The 25,744-nt window shown below is 37.9% G+C and overlaps 1 protein-coding gene across 1 annotated transcript; it reads left to right on the top strand.

Annotated features, from left to right (window-relative positions):
- Nucleotides 1-7,968: 7,968 nt before the first annotated feature.
- On the top strand, nucleotides 7,969-25,514 carry LOC107750087 (arylacetamide deacetylase-like). The gene is made up of 5 exons (XM_016565355.1): nucleotides 7,969-8,435; nucleotides 9,963-10,191; nucleotides 11,170-11,239; nucleotides 22,542-22,713; nucleotides 24,662-25,514. Exons 1-5 carry the CDS (start codon nucleotides 8,295-8,297, stop codon nucleotides 25,280-25,282), a joined length of 1,233 nt encoding a protein of 410 aa, XP_016420841.1. The 5' UTR covers nucleotides 7,969-8,294; the 3' UTR covers nucleotides 25,283-25,514.
- Nucleotides 25,515-25,744: the final 230 nt, after the last annotated feature.

Below are 25,744 nucleotides of genomic sequence, written 5' to 3'. Positions count from 1 at the left end.
GATATCTAGCATGCCAAATATCTCACGACATCGCTAATGCATCAGTGCTTTTCTCAGATCACATCTTTGATAGCACACACATTAAACGATTGTCACTCTCGTGAACGAGCACCGATTTGCCTCCAATATCGGGCTTTGTTAGCGATTTCCATAAAACTGTCAGTGAGTGAAAATCGGGGCTAAAATCGTGCAGTGTGAACCAGATATTCCAGCGCTGGAGATCCTTAAATAGCGGGAAGGCCTGAAAACGGACACCAAGTTTGCTTTATTTCTTCTCGATACATGAGTAACATTGGTTCCAAATATCAATAGCATTTTCCAGAAATAACGCACTGCACCTTTAAGTAATGAACGACACTATGCACCACTCGATAATCTGATGGAACTGGAAACCCAGATTTGTGAAATCTTAACATCCCTGTTAACACTTTAGTTCAGGGACCAATTCTCACTATTAACTAGTTGCTTACAAGCATGCATATTACTAGCATATTGGCTGTTTATTAGAGCTTATAAAACACATATTATTACATATTTTAGAACCCTTAATCCTACACACCATACCTAAACTTAACAACTACCTTACATTTAGTAAGTTAATAAGCAACAAATTAGGAGTTTATTGGGGCAAAAGTTGTAGTTAAGTTAGTTAATAGTGAGAAATGGTCCCCAAACTAAAGACTGACACACATACTCTAAAAGAGTCCAAATTTTTAACAATTCACAGGCATGCATTCCTTGAAAATATATATATAATAAATAATAATAATTATTGTTGTTGTTGTTATAATGAGATTAAAAAAAAAAAAAAAAAAAAAGATGAAGAGAAAAGTGATTAGTCAGTGGAAACAGCGGCACCAAATTAAATATTGCATAGCTGCATGATTCTCTTCTGGCCACAAGATGTCAACAGAAAACCTACCTACCAGCTCTGGGCCTGGCTCACCAAGATATTGCAGAACACAGAACAAAGCAGGTCAGGTTTTAGCAATCGGACCAGGTAAGTAAAGTAATTCATTAAGGTCAATTTTTGGTTTAAAAATCTGTGCTGTTTTCAGGGAATGTTAGCAATCATAGCAACTATGTTCCTTGCTTTGTTTACTTGCAAGAAAATCTATAATGTCTTCCATTTGTGCAAAAAGTGTCAAGTGTTTTGTAAAATACATTTGTCGTCATCTACAGTTATCGTCTATTATTGTTATTGTGTCAGCCTTCCTGTCATCTGCTTGTCACCCTCCTGTGTTGTCTGTTTGAGTCATCTGAATTATTGTTTAGTTTAATTTTGTGCTTTATGAGTTACTGCTCTCAGTGAACATTCTGCAACACATTTCACAGATATCCACGTAAATACAAATTATCAATAAGAGTTTTCCCACAACCTTCTACACTTTTAAATGGATATTTTCTGTTCCGTAAACCTGAATGAATTCACAGTCCTTAGGTTTAGTTGTGTATCCTAAATAAAGACGTTATATTCAAACTGTATATGCTTTTACTGACAACTGGCAGTAACATCAACAACATATAACAACTCCTCACATGCTGTCGCCTCGAACTGTTGTCATTCTCAAGTGCCTCACTAGAAACCAACACCAGCAACAACACATCTGCCTTTTCTAGATACCACACTAGCTTTGTCTGAAAAGACCTGCCTATTTTGCTAAAAGATCTCCCCTGTCCAAAATCATCAAAACACTTCTTAAAGGGGTCATATGATGCTACATGCACTTTTACAAGTTGTTTGAACTGAAATGTGTGTTGGCAGTGTGTGTACACAACCACCCTATAATGATAAAGATCCACCCGGTGTTTGTTTTTTTAATCTGGTTAAATGTTTTCCCCTTTCTCAAATCGAGCTGATCTCAGATGCCTGTCTGTGTGACGTCACAAAAACAGGCCCCTCCCACGATAGTTTGATTGACAGTAGAGTTTCAGCACAGACTGGACTGTCGTCTTACCTTAGCTCCGCCCTGAGTGAGCTGTCATCAGTCCGCCATTGTTTCACCGCCAGATGCAAATGACTCCTAAGTGATCGAGGTGTTCTGTTGTTGGATGTAATAATGAACAAAGCAGTTGTCATTTACTCCCGACATCTGAGCCGCTGAAGACGCAGTGGATTATGTTTGTTTTTGAAGGGAATGCGCCCCCCGATCTACATAAATGCGTCTATGTTCGCGCAAATCATTCGTGATCCAGCCTCACGTACAGAAGAAGTGAGTATAATGTTTTGTAATGAATCTTTGCAAATCGCCTTTCCTAATAATGTGCTAATTAGCCAGTTTCACGATGAATGCAGCTAAAGTAAACAGTCTCTCAGAGAGCGGCTCGGAAGAGAGGGGCGGGGGCAGCGGAGCTCATTAACATTTAAAGGAAAATGCTACAAAAACGGCTTGATCTGAAAAGAGCTGTTTTTGACAGGGTAAAAAAGGTGTTTTTACACTACCATTGAGAAATTTTAACCAAACTATGTTACAGACTTTTCATTAAGACCCTAAAGAATCATATCAACTTGTGGAAAATGGGCATCATATGACCCCTTTAAACAAAATTGCAGTTATAACATTTGCCATATTTTATTTCAGAAATGAAATAAAAATAGAATACAGTAAGATACAATAACAGAAAGAAAAAAACTAATAAGGAGATAAAAAAGAAAGAATAAAAATAGTGAAGGCCTCATCAAACAAATACACCTTGAGATGGGTTTCAAACATGTTTATAGAGGTAGAGGATCTAATAAAGTTGTAGTCCTTTCCACAACTTATGGCAGCGTGACCGAGGAATTACATTTAGCAGCTGGTTTTGAGATCTAAGAGATCTCTGGGAGGCATGAAAACAATAAGACTGGAGATCCTAAAGAATCATATCAGCTTGTGGAAAATGGGCATCATATGATCCCTTTAAACAAAATTGCAGTTATAACATTTGCCATATTTTATTTCAGAAATGAAATAAAAATAGAATACAGTAAGATACAATAACAGAAAGAAAAAAACTAATAAGGAGATAAAAAAGAAAGAATAAAAATAGTGAAGGCCTCATCAAACAAATACACCTTGAGATGGGTTTCAAACATGTTTATAGAGGTAGAGGATCTAATAAAGTTGTAGTCCTTTCCACAACTTATGGCAGCGTGACCGAGGAATTACAAGAAGCAGCTGGTTTTGAGATCTAAGAGATCTCTGGGAGGCATGAAAAACAATAAGACTGGAAACATATCCTGGACCAAGTTCATATAAAGCTTTAAAAAGATACAACAGTACCTTACTTCATTCGAAACGGAACAGGTTAGCCACAACGTGTTCCCTCTGCAGTTAAGACTGACTTACATTGTGATAGCATTACAATAATCAAGATGTGGAGAAATAAAAGCATGAATTACCATTTTCCCCTCCGCTGTGTTTTAGACAAACGAGTACACACTCGATTCCAGCAGTACACGGACATTATCCAAACACGCACACTCTAATACAGTTTATCCTCCAGACACCACATGCATTTACATATCTTATGTTCTGTGAATGTGTGTTATGCTCTGTTGTATGTTGTGAGTCAGTCTCCTGGGTGTAAAAATGCAGTGTGCAATCTGAACCAAGCAGCGGCAGCCGCTTGTGACATCAGTTTACATCAGCTTGGATTTATCTTTCGAATGGCATACTGCGACGACAGAGTGGGATCATTTTCTGATATTAACAATTTGACTCTGTTCCTCACATAAAGATTGTATGGCTTCAGAACTTGGAACACAACCAGAGTTCTTTGTAATAATTTTGTATTGTTTGTAATATTTATTTTTGGTCAGTAAATGCCTGTGACTACTTTTATCTGCCTGTTATGTGTTTCATTTTGATACATTTAATTTCATTTAATTTACTAGTTATTTTATTTAATATTTTCTATTTTTACACATGCATGCCAGCAATTACAGTTGTTTTCAACTGCTTACACACTAAATCTTTACTTGTGCCTCTGACTCAGTTTTCAATTTCATAAAACACTTTTTGCAAAACACAACGCACAATTCTCTATGTACACACAAAAATCTAACAGGAATTAATATTATGGCAAAGCTGTTTGCAAATGTTTGCTTTTGAGATGTGTTTGTGATATTTTGAATGCAGTGCTTCATTTTGCAAGAGATGTGAGGTATTTAGCATCTTGTGTGTGTGATTCTTGGACTTGTGTGTAAAATGCTTCCCAGATTCCATGCTTGCTGTGCCCTTTCATTCTGGTTGCTTCTGCCTCCTGGTTTTGACTCTGTCGTCTGGTCACTGACCTCGCTCACTCTGCCAGTCCCTTCTCAAATCCAGAGAATGCCTCAATGCCTTTTATTCAGTAAAAGTTCAGAACTGCCTTTGCTCCTGGGTTCACTTACATGAACTTCTTTAAAAAATGTTTTTAAAAAAGTCCTTGCGACCAGTGGCTCAGAAAAATGTGTATGTTAATTCTGAGAAAATCAATAGTGTTTTAGTATGACTTGTGTTCCAAAAGTCTGTAAATAATTTTAGAGCCACTAAACATGAACACATTGAAGCATGGTTGAGCAATATCATGGTGGTAGCCACGTCAGCAGACACTTTTCAATAAAAAAAGGCTATAAAGTTATATTACTGAAAGAACTCAAAGAAATTACTGAATTACTCAAAGAAAACTTGCTGCTGAGTGTATGCACAGTGTATAAAAGCTTTGAGATGAGATGTATATAATGTCTATTTATGATGATTTGCTTGTTGTATTTCTCATTTGTGCCCCTGGAGCACAAAAGCAGTCTTAAGTCGCTGGGGTATATTTGTAGCAATAGCCAACAATGCATTGTATGGGTCAAAATTATACATTTTTCTTTTATGTCAAAAATCATTAGGATATTAAGTAAAGATCATGTTCCATGAAGATATTTTGTAAATTTCCTACCGTAAATATATCAAAACTTAATTTTTGATTAGTAATATGCATTGCTAAGAACTTCATTTGGACAACTTTAAAGATGATTTTCTCAATATTTAGATTTTTTTGCACCCTCAGATTCCAGATTTTCAAATAGTTGTATCTCGACCAAATATTGTCCTATCCTAACAAAACCATACATCAATGGAAAGATGATTTATTCAGCTTTCATATGACCGAGAATGAGAGGAAGTGAAAAAAAAAGAAAGAACAGGGTTCATCAATTGTTTTGGCACAATATGCAGTTCTTTAAAAAAAAAAAGGTAAACAAAACAGAACTTTCTTTCTTTCGATTTCAGATTCTTTAAAGTAGCCATAATTTGCCTTGACAACAGCTTTACTTTGAATCATTTGGCAGAGCCTTTAGTCTCTGGCAGTGTCTGAAAACTCCAGCAGCTGGGCCCCTCTCTGACTGCCAGTGTGGAGGAAAATGTACCAAACTGTAATTGGATCTTGGTGAATGAACATAAACAAATGCTCAGCAATATCAGATAAGCTGCTAAAGTCGACACCACACTAGCCGCACCGGAACAACTCCATTCCATGTGGGTTAACACACTTAGCAACTGCTGCTGTTGATTTTGCTCTTCTCAGTCAGCGACACACTTAAGACCAGAAGATAGGTAGCAAACTAAAGGACTGCATGACTGCATAAACAATTTGTCGTAATTAACTGAATTGGGATGTCATTTATGGAAGAGTTAAGTGAATCATAAAAATGTAAATGTAAATAACATGACACAAATAATTGATATTAAAATCACAATATGGATTAGAAACTCACAAAAAGATGCAGTTTCCAACATTTCTGTGTGGACAGAAATTTTTAACAAGAAGTTGTAACAAGAAGTGTTTGGTCTGGTGGTCAACTAAACACAGACCTAAATGTCTCGTTTTCTGGACTTCATTTGGACAACTTTAAAGGCGATTTTCTCAATATTTTGATTTTTTTGCACCCTCAGATTCCAGATTTTTAAATATTGCCAAATATCGTCCTATCCTAACAAACCATACATCAATGGAAAGCTTATTTATCAAACTGATGGCAAACTTGGCCATATGACTGACAGGTAAAGCAACCAATCACGTTTCATTTTGTGTCGCATCATGTTCAGGGCTGTAGAAATGTCCCCACAATAACAGATCGGTGTGTAAAACTCTTGGACATATTTAAAAGATTATATGCTGCAAACTTTACATTTTTCACATACTTTTGAAAATCCAGCGTTAAGTTGATCCTGATAAGCGCTCATCATCACAGTTGTAAACATGATTTTCAGGGCAGTCAGGTTCCCCCGAACCCAAGCTTCTTGTCGAGAAGATTTTGTGCTCCAGGGCCACATATATAGTCAACTGATTAAATTTTTTAAACTAATTAATCGCATATTTTTTTCTGAAATTAATTGTGATTAATCTCACCTAAAATTAACATTTTTAAATATACTTTTATATTGCAATAATTTCACATGCAATCTTCAAATTAATGTACAAACAACACAAAGACAGTATATTTTTATATATTTGTTCAGTGGCATCTTTTTTATGACTGAAGGTGAGTATCACGGATACCTTTACTGATGTCTCTATGAAATTGACCATTGATTATAGCCATTCAACATTACAGTATAAATGAGAGCTATCAATTTTTAACATTTATTAGACTTAAAAAAAAAACATTTTAATTTAACTTAAAAAAATTTTTTTCACATAAACCCATTATAATAAATGTCATATTTAGCTACCTGTGCCCTTCAGCAAGTAGGAAATATACATAAATTGAATAAAGTTATCAAACACTAAATTCTAAATTAAATATAGATGAATCCTTAAAGCTTCAAAAGTTACTGATTTCCTCTTTTTTCTTTTGTTCTTTGATAAACAGACATCACAGCAGCTGGGTTATTAGCTTATTTGGCTGCTGTTACTTTAAGAGCTGCCGCTGCTGAACATGACACGGATCTGACACGCATCGTATTTTCTCACAACCTTTTATTTATAATTGTGCTTTAATATGAAATGATACACAGCGCCGCCGTAGCATGCGCTACTTCTGCCGTTATACAATATATATAGAGTTACTATATAATATACACAGTTTATAGTATATAGTAACTCTTCTGAAGGTTCTAGAAAAGCTACAATTACTAAAATACATTTCTAGCTACGTTAGGACACGGGGCCTTGAGTGCAGCATCTCCGTCTGTGGCAAGACAATATTTTGGCCAATATATGTTAATTTCATAGTGTATACGTAATGAAGTAACATCATGACTGTCATGATTAATGTCATGTTGTAGAAATAGATAACACGGAATAATATACTGTAGAAAGAAAAAAAAACGTGGCAGATGTTTGTCATTTAAAGTCTGTGAAATTAAAGGAAACACTGCATTGATTTGGAAACATATGTTTCCATGCTTCCTGTTTTTGTTTTTAAACCAAACCATATTTCCCTTTAGTTATGTGCCTTCCTTCTAATATCATTTGAGTAAGTAGCAACAGCTTCTTTTGTGTCCAGTTTGCCTTTGTGGTAGTTATGTATTATCCGGTGCTTGTATTTCATTTAGTCATAGCTATATTTCTCCTTAATTCTCGCGATTCTAGTGAATTCTAGTGATCATCTTATAATAGGAATTAAGTAGTAAACTTGCCTTTTAGAGTTTTGTGAATAGGTTTTTAAAATAAAACTCTCATCTAGGAAGTCAGAGAAAAATGCTAAAATAATAATCATATTAATATGAGATCTTATAAATCTACACTCAAGCTAAGATGTGAAAGTTTTACCATTTATACTGTCTGATCATCAAAGTGTCATTCTGCTGCTGTTATAGAAATGTGAAAAGATAAAAATATCATCAGTATTTGCTATTTTCTAACTAAAGCTTTTGTTCTGCCTTCCACAATCTTGCAGTTGACATCTGTGAATACTGCTCCAGAGAGTCATGCGAGCTGATAATATCTTCTCTCCCAATAACTCGACAGGAGAAGGAGAGCAACCAAATCATGAGCTGACCCCTGAGGTTATCTGAGGAATTTGAGAGGAGCTCTGCGTAATGCGCTGAAGCTCCAGTTGCGTGTCATTACCACTTGATATATTCTTTGCACATGACACAGAACGCAGAATGCACGCGTACAGTATCACGATCAGATGACACTAGCACGTGTTGTCATATCTCGCTGGCTCCAATCCAAAATTAATCCAGGATTACACTTTAACACAGAGAGAACTCAATGACTAATAAACGCAGCTGACGGGGGCTTCAATTGCCGGAGACTTTTGAGAAAAGACTATCAGCAGACTATTAAAGGAAACAGAAGACACAGACGAGATCCAAAACCAAATCAAAATAATGAGGTCTAAAGGAGCGTTTGTGTTTGTGTTACTGGGCGCGTTAACAGCGTATTACGTTTATTCACCAATCCCAAATAACATAGAGGAGCGATGGAAACTAATGCTCACTGACTCGTTCTTCAGGAGTTTAATCCATTTGGTAAGTTTACTTGCATTTGTATTTTAACACGCATCGCGTTGCTTGTAAGATTGACAGCCATCAGTCTATAGTTTAACACCGGTTTAACGCGCATATTGCCATGCATTTGCAATGTTACGGCCGTATATCTGGTATCGCGTTATTATTCTGGACAGGTTTGATCAAAGAGTGTGATTACGCAACTGTCGGGTCAGTTAAGCGTCTGATTATTTGTGGGAATTGTTTGGCATGACACCACACCAGCAGATTTGGTTTACAGATTATGTCGATTCTTAATCCGAGCATTATATAGTAAGCTTTGTGGCTAATAATAGCAGAAAATAGAAATTAAATACATGCACGTGTAAAATGCACCTCAAATAGGGGAGTGTTACGTCTAAACGTCTCTCTCTCTCTCTCTCTCTCTCTCTCTCTCTCTCTCTCTCTCTCGGTCTGTCTACAAATTACAGCTGTTTTGAAATCTACATTTTATCAATTTTATTGTGTAGTGTCACTGTTGTTACAAATACTGGACATCAGCTTACATTTTGAAGTGGCATTTATGAAATTCATGATTTTTAAACCATTGCTCAGCATCCCGACTCCACCTTTCATTTTAAACATTTTAAAAGGTAAGCATATGTGAAACATTTGATTTAAATTGCAAACTAATTGGGGAAAGAAAACAAATAAATAAATAATGTTTATGCTGCATCCCAAGTCACCCATGTAGACTATACCCCAAGACTACTCTTTTTCTGAAGAAAAAAAATAAAAAATAAAAAATAAAAAATAAAAAATATATATATATATATAAATGTCTAAAAATACTGTTGAGTGAGTAGCAAAAGATTTGGTGAGTTTTGGGACATACTGCATCATGTATGCATTTTTAACGGACCACACTTTTGCATAGTTGCATGCATCCTATCATTGTAAACTGGCCTGTCAATCATCTTGTCACAGTTAACATCGTCATATATGTATATATATACTGTATATACTCCATATTTCAGTTCAGTTTCATTTACAACTCTCCTTGTTTTTGTATAGTGATGCATTGTAAACTTTATAAATGTGTAAATGTTGTTGCAGATGAAATATTTTTCATCAGTTTAGAGAATTATTAATCACTCAAACCACTTTATTTAAATCTCTGTCTCACACATCTGCCATGTTTGTAGAGTCGTCATTTAGGAGGCTCTGCAGCCAAGAGAGTCTCTATATGGTTTAGAAAATTAACCTATTACGAAAGGAGATTGAAGATAAACTAGAACTGGTGACAAGAGATTTAAGGCTTAACACTGTCAACATCACTGGAGTAACATCATTTAACATCAAGTGGCTTAACAATGGGCTGTTGTCCACCGAAGCAAAAGATTAGGGGATTCTGGCTATTAGTGAGATGATCTCAGCTGATCAACCATGTGTCTGCCCTGTTCATAACCTTTTTGAGAAAATAAGCCAGGCACCGTGTGACTTCCACTGGGAGCTCTTGCACAAAATAAGCCAAAAACATCCCTTTAATTTTTTTCCCCCTCTTCACAGGCAGAACTGAGCGAGCGGATGGGACTGTTGCACTACATGAAAGTTATGATGTTCATCACCATTGCAGAACGAGTAGTGCCTGTGTCAGATGAGAGGGTGCAAGTGTCAGATGAGAATTTCGATGGTGTAGAGGTGATTGTGTACCAACCAAGCCAGCAAGAAGAATCAGGAGAGCTAAGAAGGGCCATCATTTACCTGCATGGAGGAGGATGGTGTCTTGGCAGCTCCCGTGAGTACCATTAATCACACAACGCTGTATAATAGAGTGCTCTAGCTTTTTATATCTTAATGGTAATGCAAATGTATTTATATGAATGCTTGACACTGGAACGTCAAAGATTTTAATTCTCCATCATTATGACAGATTTCCATTCAGACTGCAGAGAAGCCATGCATTATAGTGAGAGTCTTTGTGCTCATGCAGAACTCGCTGAACTGAAGTCACTGCCTGCTTCAGTGATAGTGAACATTCTTCTGCTAAGATAACCAATCTGAAGACTTTCTAATGCATGAAACTTCATAAACCGCAGATGGCTGATTATTTTTCGAAAAATGTGTCAAATATTGCAAAAAAATATCAGTTTTATTTCATATACTGAAAACTGCGTTGAATGTACATAAACTGTAGAAAAGGTATGTTCTAAAAACCCTCTTCCTTTAAAGTTCTATTGGTCTCTCTCTTTTTTATAAGTGATGGTTAAAGGGGTTCCAGTTTATTTTAAGGTGTCCTTGTTACATTGTAATTATACATTTAGGTAATATGTAAAAATTATTAACAACATGTATTTACTATAGGCTTAGGATTGTGGTTAACTGCATGTAATTATGCAAAATTTACTGTTATTACTAAAGTAAGAGCATGTTACATATAAGCAACAATAAAGTTATGCCTTCTTTCTTTGCGTGAACATTTGGGCGGCGTTATGCAAATCTTCCCACATAGTGAGGTAGATATGTGGGGGCGTGTTAGAACGAGCCGTTTTAGGAGGGCGTTAACTTTTATAAAGAATATCTCTTTGGGTTTGAGACTTTAGTCTTTGCAACTTTAGGGATCTTATCTATTCACAAACAGCTTGTAACACTCCAAAGAGAAATGAAAACTTGAAATCGCATCATATGACCCCTTTAATCCAGGAGAACTGTTTTCATAACTAGAGGCTTAATCAAATAAAAGTCAAAAGTATATTTTCTTTCCTTCTCACCTTAGGTATGGGCCCATATGATCTACTAGCCAGACACATGGTTACAGAGCTCAACGCAGTTATTGTAGCTGTAGAGTAAGTATCAAATGTTCATTTAATAAAAATCCTTGCTTGCTTCAACAAGATCACAGGATCTGGCGACTGATTAACTGACTGATTGATTGATTGATTGATTGATGTAATTTTATATAATTGTGTTTATCATTTCTATTACAGCCATTAAATTGTTAATTAATTACCAGCTAATTAATAAATATCACATATAACCCAATTTGTAATAAAATAGTTAGGAATTCCCCCAGTTCCTATTGAAGTGGAACACAAGACTGCGGCATGATGTTGACACTATGGTAATATTACTTGTGAGCAGTGTTGGGGAAAGTTACTTTTAAAAGTAATGCATTACAATATTGCGTTACTCCCTAAAAAAGTAACTAATTACGTTACTTAGTTACTTTTTATGGAAAGTAATGCGTTATATTACTTTTGCGTTACTTTCGCGTTACTTTTTAAATATAAGCAGGACTTGATTGTTTTTAATATAAGAAGTTCTATTTATAGCAAATATAAAAGCCCTTTCACACCAAAAAGTGTAATGAATAAACCTCAGGCTGAAGGAAAAGTAAATTCACGTCTGTACAGTAGAATGCAGGAGAATAAACACTCTTCAGCAATAAAAAAACAAAGCACAATTGTTAGTTTCTCTAAAGTCATTTTTGCTTATTAGTATTGTTGAACTGGATCATCAAAGGTCAGCAGCAAAGATATTGGTTAATAAAATGGGATTAGATACATTTGTGTTATTTAACATATTTAATTATTGCAGGTTTGCGTCATATTCTGAGTTTGCATTTCACTGTTTTAATTCATTTTGATGAATACTAAATCTGTTTTTTTGTGAGTGGGATGAATTAATGCACATTCACATTTAGTCTAGAACTACAGTAACATCATGTTCACACAGCATACACAATGCCTCTGTACTCCCGATTTCTCCCAATATGGGGACAGGAGACTTGTCAGTCAATAAATGGGAAAACAAAGTAACTGGCATTACTTTTTTGAAAAAGTAACTCAGATATTTTCTTGTAAATTAAAAAAGTAATGCGTTACTTTACTAGTTACTTGAAAAAAGTAATCGGATTACGTAACTCGCATTACTTGTAATGAGTTACCCCCAACACTGCTTGTGAGCCGGTGTCTGAAGCATGTTTGCTAAATGGCCATCTTGATTGGCTACTGCGTCAGGTGACGTCACAGGCGAGGTGGCCAGCTATATAAAGAGCAGGGGTGAGAGGGGGGAGTTCTCTGGGTTCAGGCTATATTTCGAGCTCGGAGCCCTCCTTCCAGACAGCACGCCAAATATGCTTACTATTTGCTAAATCCTATTATACATAAGTGTGAACTCTTGAATGCACAGTGCTGTAAAAACCCGTCTGTTCTGCCTCAGCACCAGCCGATGAATGCTGATTTGAATTTAGCAGCTGGTGATGTGCCACGTTGAACGTTCTTATCACACCGGTGTGATAAGATATTATTCGGCTATTTTTTGTCTTTTGGAAGCTGCATTCAAAATCCACGTAGCTCAAAAATCTATGGGGGCATCTATCAGTTTCAATGGGCATGACGCCTCTGATAAGGAGTTCAGAAAGCCGTTTGTCTGTTCTATAGTCTGTGTGAGAAAGCCCAAAAAAAAAAGTTAAAGAAATAAGTGAACAGATTTAGAAAGTGTGACGTACATGCACGTGTGTGTATTTATATATACATAATAAATATACACAACACACACACATATATTATGCAAACAAAAACTTATTTTGGATGCGATTAATCGTTTGACAGCACTAGTAACCTACGCTTACTCCCAAGGGAAGTGTTACGTTCTATTACAGGAATGGAACAGCAGATAAAGAAGATGAGCAATGCTGCTTCTCGCATCCCACTTTTTCATCTGTTGTTTCCAGTATTGTGAATATGGGGATGAAAATGATATGCTCCTTCTGTATTGGTATATGTAGGGTTGTCAGACATCGTTGAAAAAAGATGGGCAGTACAACTGTCTGCATCCCACTTAACCATCTGTCGTCTCCCCAGTATTGTGTATACCGAGGTAGAAGCAATATGCAATATTTCTGTATTTGCATATGTACAATGTATGGGCATAGATCAGGAAGATGGGCAATACCACTTCCTCATCACCTAGATGGCCATCGGTCAAGACCACGGGAACCAGATGAGTCCTCTGCACAATCTGACTTTGCTGCAGCCCTAGAATTAAACTGCTGGTTTTGTCTAGCCAGAGGAGAATGGCACACTATTTCCCTGTTTGATACTGCAAAGCTGCTTTGACACAATCTGCATTGTAAAAAAGCACTATATAAATAATGGTGACTTGACTTGACTTCTTGTAAGAGCCGTTTCCTCCACAATTATATTATATACCCCAAAAGAAAACTCGACTAACACATTATTTGATTCTATCATTATTTGTAAAAGATAATCTAATCTCTGTGCTGACTGATATAAAAGAAAACAGCATAATAATAAAAAAAAATAAAAAAAAAGGTGGAGCATGCATGAGAGCGATTTCAGTGTGGGACTCTGTGTAGTATTCAACAACACTCCCTCAGCTGATTATAGTGCATGTTCGGACAGGAATGAGCATGTTTTAAGTTTATATTGGCATATGTTATCTACTGCATTGCTTCAATATTTGTACCTTCTCTAATAAAATACAGTTATGCAAATAACAGCACTGGTATAGTGAAATACAACAGCGACTATGTGGTAGATTGTACAGATAAACAGAAGACAAAGACAAAATAATTAATAATTCAAATAAGATGCATAAAATAAACTGTGCCTTTTCCGCCTGCTTAAGTGTTTTAAACTGATATGTATCATTTACTTTATCAATTTTATTTTTTTTTTGTAATGACAGTTTTTTAGTATTGTGTCCCTAGTTTGTTGTCATGGCACAAAGTATTTTTAAAATACAGCCGAGTGCTCCAAACTCTCTTGTCTTGGTCTGCACTCCATTTCAATATTAATTAATGTAGGCACACCAGCAGTACACATTCTGAATGTCTCCCTTATCAGACATGTTCATATAAGGTTTTGGAGTATACATGGAGTACAGGTTTACAACAAAGCAGTTGTGATGAGTCAGGTGTGTTAGATTAGGAACAGTTTGATAATGTATACTGTGTGCCTCAAGAAAACCGGTTTGGAAACACTGCTATCCTGAGTGTTTTGTAGGTATGTGTTTTATTGGTTATGTTTGACAGCCTCCCTTCCTCTGCGATTTCCCCTCCCCTTTTCCAACAGCTTTACACACCCATTTTTGTGCCTTTTTTCAAATCTGAGGTGTGAAAAATCAGTGTTAAAATGGGATGTTCAACAAACTTGCATGCCCTAACAAGTTTGACAGCACTTACTGATTTCTATTTATATCGACTGTGATATATCTGTGATATATCTGATGTATCTTCGTGTACCTGTCATAGTTTGCTTAAAGAGCTGAATAATGCATTTAGCCCTAACTATGTTGGAACGTTTTCCACCTGTGAATGCTCTGTTCTTAACAAACAGAGGCTCCATGCTGCTCTCACTGTTCTCATGTATTACCTTTTATTCAAACACAGCAAGAATAGGATAAATAAATGTGCTGATGACACCACTGTGATCTGATAACCATCAACAATGAACTGAAGTGAGGGTAAGCCCTCTCTGCATGGGCCAGCGCATGCGGTGTGTCAACAGAGCATGAAAATGAGATAAAATTGAAAGAAAAAGGCAAAAGAAACACACTGACCCAATAATAAAAAGTCAAAAGGAGTTTGGTGAGTAACATTCAGACCAAAAGTCTGATGCGTCCCTATTTATCTCCTTTACAGATCATGAGTAGAAGTGGCTGTCTGATTTTCTGCTGCCTGACTGCCCGCTGCTGTGAAACTATAAACACTTTCACTGCCTGCCAGGTGTCCAAATGCCAGAAACACTAAGGAGATTATAGTGAAGTGCGGGACACACAAAATATGCTCTTGTTCTTGAACATTATTTGGCCAGTTAATGTTAGAAGAAATAGTGAACGGTAATACCAGCAAATTTCTGGGAATGCAGATAATTAACTAACTTCGACCCAAAACAACTTCAACTCAATTTGTCCCAGACAAACACTGAGCCTTGATTCAGTCCTAAGTATATAGAGTTGAGCAAGGAAAAGTGTTTGATTAGGGATGGACAAAGCGACAAATATGTATGAAAGGTCTCAGTACAGGGGCTGTAAAAAAAGCCGTAATCTAAAAATGTGAAACTCTAAAGCCAGTTTACAGAGGAAGAAAAGTCGTTGATGGTTGTACAGGTTGACCATTAGTAAGAACATAATGTCATAGAGTCACTTAATGTCAGTTCTATCATGATAACTCTCGGAGTGATTGGCATGGTAATGTATATGCAATGTTAATGTGTTTGGTCTTGGTGCAGCAGCAGCAGAGCAAGTACCAAGACTTGCTACTGCCAATACATCCACAACATGCTGCTGTGAGCATGTAAGAAATACTGCTGCTGCACATATAACATGAATAACCCCCATAGCATACATGATCACCCCGTAGCAGATTTATACAGGTGGAGCTGGGGAAGGTGGAGGGTTTCTGAATCATGCTGCAAACTGCTACAGCAAATGCTTAGCCAAGTATTTGAATGTTGAGCAGTGAGCTCATTGGCTACCGATACAGGAGAGAACCAATCAGCTGTGACGTGATGATGTCATTGTCATATTGAGTTAGATCTATCGAACTGCGCCATCTAGAGTTTCATGCCAGAACTTTGTATTTCACATGTCCTTAGTTTTAGAGACATTCAGCTTTAAATGTCTTGTATGCATTTAATGACTTGGAAAATAGGTACAAGTTAGGAACTTAGTTCTAGGAACTAGCCAGCAGGGTCGTTCCTAAAGAACCAATTTCCCCCGCGGGCCACTTTCCTGGTTGCATTCACACCGGCAGCAGGAACTCTGAAGCGGCCGACAGTCACATCTTTATTCACGGCATTTACAAACGTCAACAACCGGTGAATGGAGAACGCCATGTTCGGAGCTGTTTTTGTTGTGTGTCGTGGGTTTTGTGATAACAGAGATGGAGTGTAAATGCGAAATTTTCTCGATTAAAATACCATGAAAATCTGACTAAATCTCCTATGACAACTTGCAGTGTTATTATCAAGGCTGAGAAAAGAACACAAAGCTGCAGAAAACAGGTAAATGCCGTTATCACTGTTTTCCATATTCGTGGAGAAAATATTTTTACATGGCTTTTTAAAAATGCCAGGTAGCCATTGTTTCGTATGCATTTGGCCAATCAGCCTATACTTACGTCACTGGTAGTTCCTATAAAACTGTTTTAGACCCTACTTTGAAGTAGGAGCTAATTTAGTTCCCCCAAACGGAGTCCTAGAACTATATAAGTTCCTAGTTCCTGTGGTATGAACACACCAAAAAGCGGGTACTTCCACCAATAGTTCTTGGAACTATGAAAAGGTTCCTCCAGTCAAAAGCCCCTGTTGATGGTGGGGTAACCATTTTTGGAACAGTGTGCTGTTTACGTAATTTGACCATTTTAAATTAAATTTTCTTTTTTTGACAATTTAAATTAAATGAAACCTTTTTACATTTTTACATATTTAAGTAAACATGAGGCCTAGTTGCTCGGAGTAATGAGTAATGAATGTGCACACGGCTACTAGTATTATCAGGGCTAGGACTTTACATTGCCTAATATGGTTTACACCGAAAGGCATCCACAACTTTAGCACTGTTTGCTAAGGCTGGCCACACACTAGACGATTTTAAGGTCGATTGTAAGCCCGATTTGCATCCCCGAACGATCGGGGGGGCTTGTCGCAAACAATTTTTTGTCCAAAAAATCCTCTATTGTGTGGTGTCATGATGATTATGTTTCTGCTCCCAATCGAGACGGAGCATCGCCGAACTCAAATGTAAATATCAAACATGATCAGGCTGCCTCTGACGTGATACCCGCGATAGCCAATGAGAGCGAGCAAGCGTAACCTACCGGATGTTGCGTGCTTCCATAGCTGAAACTTGGCAGCCACAAACATGCCATGAAAGCAGAACATCACCCATATTCTTTTTAATACTTTTTTTTCACTGTGAAACAGAACACGTGCCAGGAGAGTCAGCTGACAACGTTGATTGTCCTCTATTTGTTTTTCTTCTCTAGTCACGTTTGATCTCGAGAGTCTCCGTGAGATCTCGTGTCACTGTGAAATTGTTCCTACAGTCATCAAGTGTGTGGTCTCGCGGTCTGGTCGAATCGTCTAGTGTGTGCGTTCAGAGGATTATAAGGCTAAAAATCGTTTGAAACTGTCTTAATGTCTGTAGTCTCCCATGGTTTTAAAATCGGTTCAAATTTGAAAATCGTCTAGTGTGCAGCCAGCTTAAGTCTTATTTGATCTAGCCAGTCAGTCTAGTGCAGTGTTGCACACTATGGCACTTCTGTAGGCCTATCAAGCTGATGTCTTGAAGGACATGGATGGGGGAGCTGTTTTGACCACCGAGGCGGTCAAAGAGATTTGTTGTGTGATGGATCTGGCACTTCAGGCCCTAAGAGCATGGTATACGCTATTGGTAGCTCCATGGCAAGTATGGTTGGGATGGACAGACATTTGTGGCTAAACCTAACAGATTTCAGGGTTAAGGAGAAGGCTTTCCTGCTGGATGCATCCATTTCTTAGTCTGGGATTTTAGTCGACATGCTTAATGCTGCTGGTGAGAAGTTCTAAGAAGTAAAACAGCAGTCAGCTGCTTTCGAGCAGCTTATTAGCCACTGAACTCAAGAACTTGCGGTTTCTTCAAGCTGTTCTCGCTCCAGCCATTTCTGATGTCCTTAAAGGACCAAGGTAGAGATTATGTGGTTCTTTCACCACAGCACTGATTCCATCATTCTTAGCAAGAGTACAAGAAGTCGGAATTCGTCTTCTGTTATTGGCAACACAATGGCCATCCCAAGTTTTGTTCTCGGACCTGGTATCTCTACTGGAGGAACCTCTGGAGATACCAGTCAGAGCCGATCTATTATCTCAGGTTTAGGGCACAATATGACATCCTTGACCAAGCATCTGGAATCTCTGGGGGTATGGCAGTGAACGTGGCTCTTTAGTCTTTCACCTGTGGTAGAAGAGACCATTTTAAATTTGATGGATAACTCTACTAGGATGTTATATGCTCCCAAGTGGTAACTATTTGTGTACTGGTGCGGGGAACGCAGTTTGGACCAAGTTCACTGCCCAGTCGTTTTAGCTCTTAAGTTCTTACAAGAGCCTTTTTCTTCAATCACGGCCTGTCCACACTTTAGTTGTATGTGGCCTTAACATCTCTCAAATTTATTGAAGATTAGCAGGCCTTGTTGGTGAGCACCTCCTGCATGGATTTAGATTTTTGCTTCCACTATGTGCTTCCACTATTCAAGTAGTGATATTACAGTCTAGGGCTGCAACAACTAATCGATAAAATCGATAATAATGGATAATGAAAATCATTGACAACAAATGTCATTATCGATTAGTCGCGTCTACCCATCGTGCAGGGAAAACTTCCGCCAGTCATGTCAAATTATACTACTGAATAACGCATTTCTATGGACGAAATGAATCTAAATGAATCTAATAGTGGAATAAACAGAGTGAGCTGCTTCGGGAAAGGTGTGTGATTCAAGCTGCCCAAAACATGGGAATGGTCTATTTTAAACTTCAAGCTAATGCGTTAGCATAACATGGCTCATCCTATCAGACGCTTTGACAGATGCATGTGTTTTAATGTGTGATATGATTCCTCAGCGCAAAACTTTAATTTTACAGTTATATCCTTATCTGTAAATGTTACATATTTACGCAAGTGTTTCTATTTTGCATGAAGGCTCATCCTGACAGTCTGCCTTAAACTTCAGAATTTACTGAAGGAGCGGCGACACTTCAAACAGACTGAATACAATAGAGAGGGAGAAAATTAATATGCAGCGCAAAAATACTAATTTTGCTAAAATATCTGTTATTGGATGTTAAATTTAGGTTTAAAAGTCGACGTGTATTTCAAGCATTTTTGATAGTGATTGTTAAGGGATAACAGCATGTAACTGAATATAAATTTAAGATGTTCCTTAAATTTACAGAATAAAGAAATGACAGTAAAAGGTTAATGTTTTCAAAGTGAATGTGTGTGTTCATGCAGAACATTCCTCTCATATGTTAATATGGAGTTTGTGTTTTTCTTCATTATCTTCATTTTTAGTGTAGGGATTTAAACTGTCCTTTGTCCATTTGTCTATTTAAACTCTCCATTTAAACTGTGCTTTATAACTCTTTTTGCACATAATGTATAGCATAGATGTTCACCATACGGTATGTTTATAGCATTCCTTTGGCACATCTGTTTGAAGGAGAGCATTGGGCAGCATGTGGAATATTGTATTTTGTAAAAAAAAAATAAGAAAGGCTTTTTATCCGATTAATCGAAAAATTAATCGGCCAAATAATTGATTATCAAAAAATCATTAGTCAGACATCCTGGCACCCAGTATGTTTATTGGGTGAGGGGTCTGTGAATGTTTGTTAATCTAATGAATAATTGATTTGTTAAATCAAATGAAAAATGGTGTGTCTGATTGGTCCAGACGCTACACAGCCCTGTTACTGTCTTGTTTCCGTCAGCTCTTTGGTACATTGGAGAAAGAAAGATTGCACAGGATTTGTGATAGCACTGAAAATTTGTACTTACCACTCAAGGTGGTATAAATCAGATCAGTTGTTTCTTTGTTTTGGCAGTCAAGCACACTCTACCAGGAGTGTCCCAGATAGCAAAATTCCTGAGGCCCAGATCAGGCCCACACCTGACACTTTCATCTGGCCCACATACTGCGTGGAATGATGGCACTTGGGCGGTCTGCTCCTGTTTGCCAAATTTGGGTCACAGGCAAGCCATAGGAAGGCCCAATGTCAGCCATGAATAAACCAAATAAAGCAGAACTGGCCCAAATCTGGGCAACATTGATTTTAATTCTGTACATGATCCAGCCCAGATCCAAGAACTTGCTCCAGCCCGCATACTGTTTAGGATGATGGCATTTGGGTGGACCACTCCTGTTTGCCAGATTTGGGCCTCACGTAAGCCTTAGCATTGCCGCATGTAAGCCAACCAAATAAACCAAAACTGGCCCTAATGTGGGCCACAGCTGATTTTTATTCTAAAGCCTGGGACACACTAGACGATTTTCAAATCTTAACCGATTTTAAAACCATGGGAGACTACAGACATGAAGACAGTTTCAAATGATTTTTAGCCTTATAATCCTCTGAACGCACACACTAGATGATTCGACCAGGCCTCAAGACCACACACACTTGATGTTGTAGGAACGATTTCACAGTGACACGAGATCTCACACGACTAGAGAAGAAAAACAAATAGAGGACAATCAACGTTGTCAGCTGGCTCTCCTGGCAAGTGTTCTGTTTCACAGTGAAAAACAAAGTATAACAAAGAATATGGGTGATGTACTCCGCTTTCATGGCATGTTTGTTGCTGCCAAGTTTCAGCTATAGAAGCACGCAACATCCGGTAGGTTACGCTTGCTCGCTTTCATTTGCTATCGCGGGTATCACGTCAAAGGCAGCCCGATCAAGAGTCGTAAATATCAAACATGTTTGATATTTACGATTTGAGTTTGGGGGACGCTCCGTCTCGATCGGGAGCAGTTAAATAATCGTAATGACACCACACAATAGAGAATTTTTTGGACAAAAAATCGGGCCACACCCCCCTATCGTTCGGGGGTGCAAATCGGCCTTAAAATCCTCTAGTGTGTAGCCAGCTTAATCCTGGTCTTCCCCACATTCCTCATGTGGAAAGCCACATTTTAGCTAATAATGAACCAAATAAACCATAAATATACATTATCTGGGCCACACTACGCCTTAAGTGAGTTGTGCATCAACAATAATCAACATATTGTAAAGAGAAATTTAAAAATGTCCTCCCTAAATGTTCAAAAAAGTTCCAGAAATGTGTCCTACTTGGTAAAATCATCCCAACCCAAGTTTTGTACAAGCAGCTATTCAAATGTGACAGATAAATATTCAAAGACACATTCCAAGACTTTAAAAACAGTTCTTCACAAATTTGAACCTAAATGCTTCTCACTCAGACAAAAGGTTATATACCATAACTCTTTAATCCAACAAGGGTAAATCCAAACACAATGTAGCACAGCAACATTCAAGACATGTAGACGTAAAACCAGACAAACTCAAAGTGAACATAAGTACTCAGACCAAACAAGGATAATTAACTAGGCACACCTGAACAGAATAATACAATCAACACAACAAGGGAAATGGTGCAAAAGGAAAACAAAGTCCAAATTAACAGAAACCGTGACAGTTAGAGCGATCATTATAGTGCACTTCTGTTTTTATGCTGCACATAAAAAACTGCCATCAAAAGCATGTATCAAAAAATAAATTGCTGGGTATGTAGCCTTCTTAAGCCTCATATCCAGATCGCCCTGCATCAGTTAACTGTGTTGCATCCTACTAAAAGTAGCCAAATTCGATTAGGCCATATTTACAATTTCAAACATCCATTTCAATTAACCAATGTCAAGTGCTACATACAAACCAGAAGTGGCCTTCATCTGTTTTATAATATATGGGGCATATTTGCCATGTCAAATATGGGACAAGTTAGCCAATTATTACTGATTAGCCAATGCTGACTGTGCCATATATTTGCCAAAACTGGCCCAGATACATTTTAGGATAACTGGGCCACATTTGTGGCATCATATGCAGGCCACTTTATGCTCACAGTCATATTAGCCAGTGCTTACTGTGCCCTTTCTTTGCCAAAACTGGCACAGATATGTTTTAGGATAACTGGGCCACATTTGTGGCATCATATGCGGGCAACTTTAGGCTCACAGTCACATTAGCCAGTGCTTACTGTGCCATATTTTTAGCAAAACTGGCACAGATATGTTTTAGGATAACTGGGCCACATTTGTGGTATCATATGGTATCATATGCGGGCCACTTTAGGCTCACAGTCACATTAGCCAGTGCTTACTGTGCCATATTTTTACCAAAACTGGCACAGATATGTTTTAGGATAACTGGGCCACATTTGTGGCATCATATGCGCGCCACTTTAGGCTCACAGTCACATTAGCCAGTGCTTACTGTGCCATATTTTTACCAAAACTGGCACAGATATGTTTTAGGATAACTGGGCCACATTTGTGGCATCATCTGACAGAAAAATAGAATTAAGAAGAACAATACCAACATAATTTGCTCTGTGCAGGTATCGTCTTGCCCCAGCTTATCATTTTCCTGCCCAGTTTGAGGATGTGTACCGTGTGGTGAAGTTCATCTTTCGTGTTGATGTTCTGAAGGGCTACCATATCAATCCAGAACGGATTGCTGTGTCAGGAGACAGTGCAGGAGGCAACCTTGCAGCTGCAGTGGCTCAGCAGGTAAGATGTGGAAAATTATACATGAATGACTACAGTACGATTTACAATTTTTACAATAGGACTCCAAAATAATCAATGCATTTTATCTATAAATGTTGTGCTTTATACCTTTAGTTACCTACTGTACATAATGTGTTTTCATCACATTTTTGTTTCCATCTACACACTCAATCATCACAGTACAACACCAAGTCATTTACACTTCAGGGATATCAATCTGTTCAGTTAGGAAGCATAAGCGATTGTGAATCAGTTTCTCCTGCTTTGGTGCAAATGAAAGTGACAACAGGTGCACTGGAGAGACAACAGCAAGACAACCTCCTAAAAAAGGAATGATTTTGCAGATGGTGGCCACAGACAACTGCTCTATCTTTATCTTTCGTACTGAGGCAGTACATACAGTCCAATCAGGTTGCACCGGTAGTCCAGCTCCTCCACAATGGCCTATATATCGAGAGATGGACCGTTACACGAGGACAGCTGAACAGGGCAACAGCCCAGCAGCAGGACCAGTATCTGCTCCTGCAAGGATGAAAACTTTCAGAGCCCTCCAAAATGCCCCCAGCAGGTCAGGCATGAGAGCACCGTGCAACTCGATTGGCATTTGCCAGAGAACACCAGAATTGGCAGGTCCACCACTGGCACCCCATTCTCTTCGTGGATGAGAGTAGGTTCACACTGAGCGGACGTGAAAGAGTTTGGAGATGCCGTGGAGAACGTTCTGCTGCCTGCAACATCATCCAGCATGAACGTTTTGGCGGTGGGTCATTGATGGTCTGGGGAGGAATATCTTGGAGAGATCTTACACTAGTGCAGTGGGCCCTGGGTTCCTCCTGGTGCAGGACAATGCCTGGCCTCATGTGGCCAGAGTATGTAGGCACTTTCTGGATGAAGTAGGCATTGATGCTGTTGGCTGGCCCTCATGTTCCCCATACCTCAATTCAATTAAGAACCAGCTTACGAAGCTGCCCACAGACTGTCCAGGAGCTCACTGATGTCCTGATCCAGGTCTGGCAGGAGATCCCCCAGGACACCATCCATCATCTCATCAGAAACATGCCTAGACATTGTCAGGAGTGCATACAGGCACATGGGGGCCATATACACTACTGACTACATTATGAGTTGCTTTGATAAAATTCATGCACGTTCAATCAGCCTGGAATTTAAATTTTTTACTTAGATTTTCAGTGTGATTTAATCTAGCCCTCAGTGGGCTGATGATTTTGGTTTCCATTGACCATTGTCACATAATTTTGTTGTCATCGAATTATTAGACAATGTATACAAGTAACGAGTTTTAACTATATTTTATTAATCAAGACCCAATTTGTGATTTAAGTGCTCCCTTATTTTTTTTAGGGTTAGTGTTAGGGTTATAGCAATATATAATAATACCAGGTAACTAATTACACACCAGTTTCACATTTTAAACTTTCTTCAGCAGTGCTTAAATTCTAAGTGGTCAAAAATAGCTTTATGAAGTTTGCCTTTATTTTAATAAATAATATGTTTATATGTGACCATGGACCACAAAAAAACAGTCATAAGGGTCAATTTTGTGAAATTGAGATTTATACATCAATATACAATATTTGGCCGAGATACAACTATTTGAAAATCTGGAATCTGAGGGTGCAAAAAAATCTAAATATTGAGAAAATCATCTTTAAGGTTGTTCAAATGAAGTTCTTAGCAATGCATGTTACTAATCAAAAATTAAGTTTTGATATATTTACAGTAGGAAATGTACAAAATATCTTCATGGAATATGATCTTGACTTAATATCCTAATGATTTTTTGCATAAAAGAAAAATCAATAATTTTGACCCATACAATGTATTGTTGGCTATTGCTACAAATATACCCCAGCGACTTAAGACTGCTTTTGTGGTCCAGAGTCACATATTATCATATGTATAATTGAATTTTTTTATGTATACTCAGTTGCAGAAGGACCCAGAACAGCATATCCAGCTAAAGGCCCAAGCTCTAATCTACCCTGTCCTGCAGGTCTTGGATCTGAACACTCCCTCCTACCAGCAGAACCGACACATGCCTATACTGCCCCGCACACTGATGGTGAGGTTTTGGAGCGAGTACTTCACCAGCGACAAGTCGTTTTTGAGAGCCATGATGGCAAACAGACACAATAACCATGAATCAGCTGCTTTGCTTAAGTTTGTCAATTGGAGTTCATATTTACCCGATTCATATCGCCAAACGTACAACTATAGTGCTCCACCCGTAGTCACCGGAAAAAGTTCAGTGCACTCTATTGGTCCTCATCACTTGCTTGCAGATCCACGAGCCTCGCCATTGCTGGTGCCTGACACAGCCTTGCGTTTACTGCCTAAGGCGTATGTGTTGACCTGCGAATATGATGTACTGCGGGATGACGGCTTGATGTATGTCACACGTTTGCGTAATGCTGGAGTTGATGTCACACATGAACATTACCCCGGTGGATTTCATGGTGCACTAATGTTCATTACGTGGCCCACAGACTTTGATATTGGACACAGAATGATGGACAACTTTGTATCATGGCTTAAGCAAAATCTATAAAATTCATGTAGAATGCAGCAGTGCTTTATGCATCAGTTTTGGCTGACTGGTTCATAAGTTTTGTCTTATTTATTTCATTGGTTTTGTTTTTTTCCTGTTGTTTACAGTGCACCACTTTTTATCTTAAAAAGGGCACACTTTTGATTGTATTAAAGCAAATATGGTACAAACATTCCTATTATGACCAAACCTGGTCTTAAGAAACACTGGTCTGTATTATTTTCTAATCCGTTAACTACAGGTGCATCTCAATAAATTAGAATGTCGTGGAAAAGTTCATTTATTTCAGTAATTCAACTCAAATTGTGAAACTTGTGTATTAAATAAATTCAATGCACACAGACTGAAGTAGTTTAAGTCTTTGGTTCTTTTAATTGTGATGATTTTGGCTCACATTTAACAAAAACCCACCAACTCACTATCTCAACAAATTAGAATACTCCATAAGACCAATAAAAAAAA

This window comes from Sinocyclocheilus rhinocerous, unplaced genomic scaffold (genome assembly GCF_001515625.1).
Source record: "Sinocyclocheilus rhinocerous isolate Xijiao unplaced genomic scaffold, SAMN03320098_v1.1 scaffold722, whole genome shotgun sequence".
Taxonomy (NCBI): domain Eukaryota; kingdom Metazoa; phylum Chordata; class Actinopteri; order Cypriniformes; family Cyprinidae; genus Sinocyclocheilus; species Sinocyclocheilus rhinocerous.
This window is presented reverse-complemented; position numbering and strand designations above follow the sequence as displayed.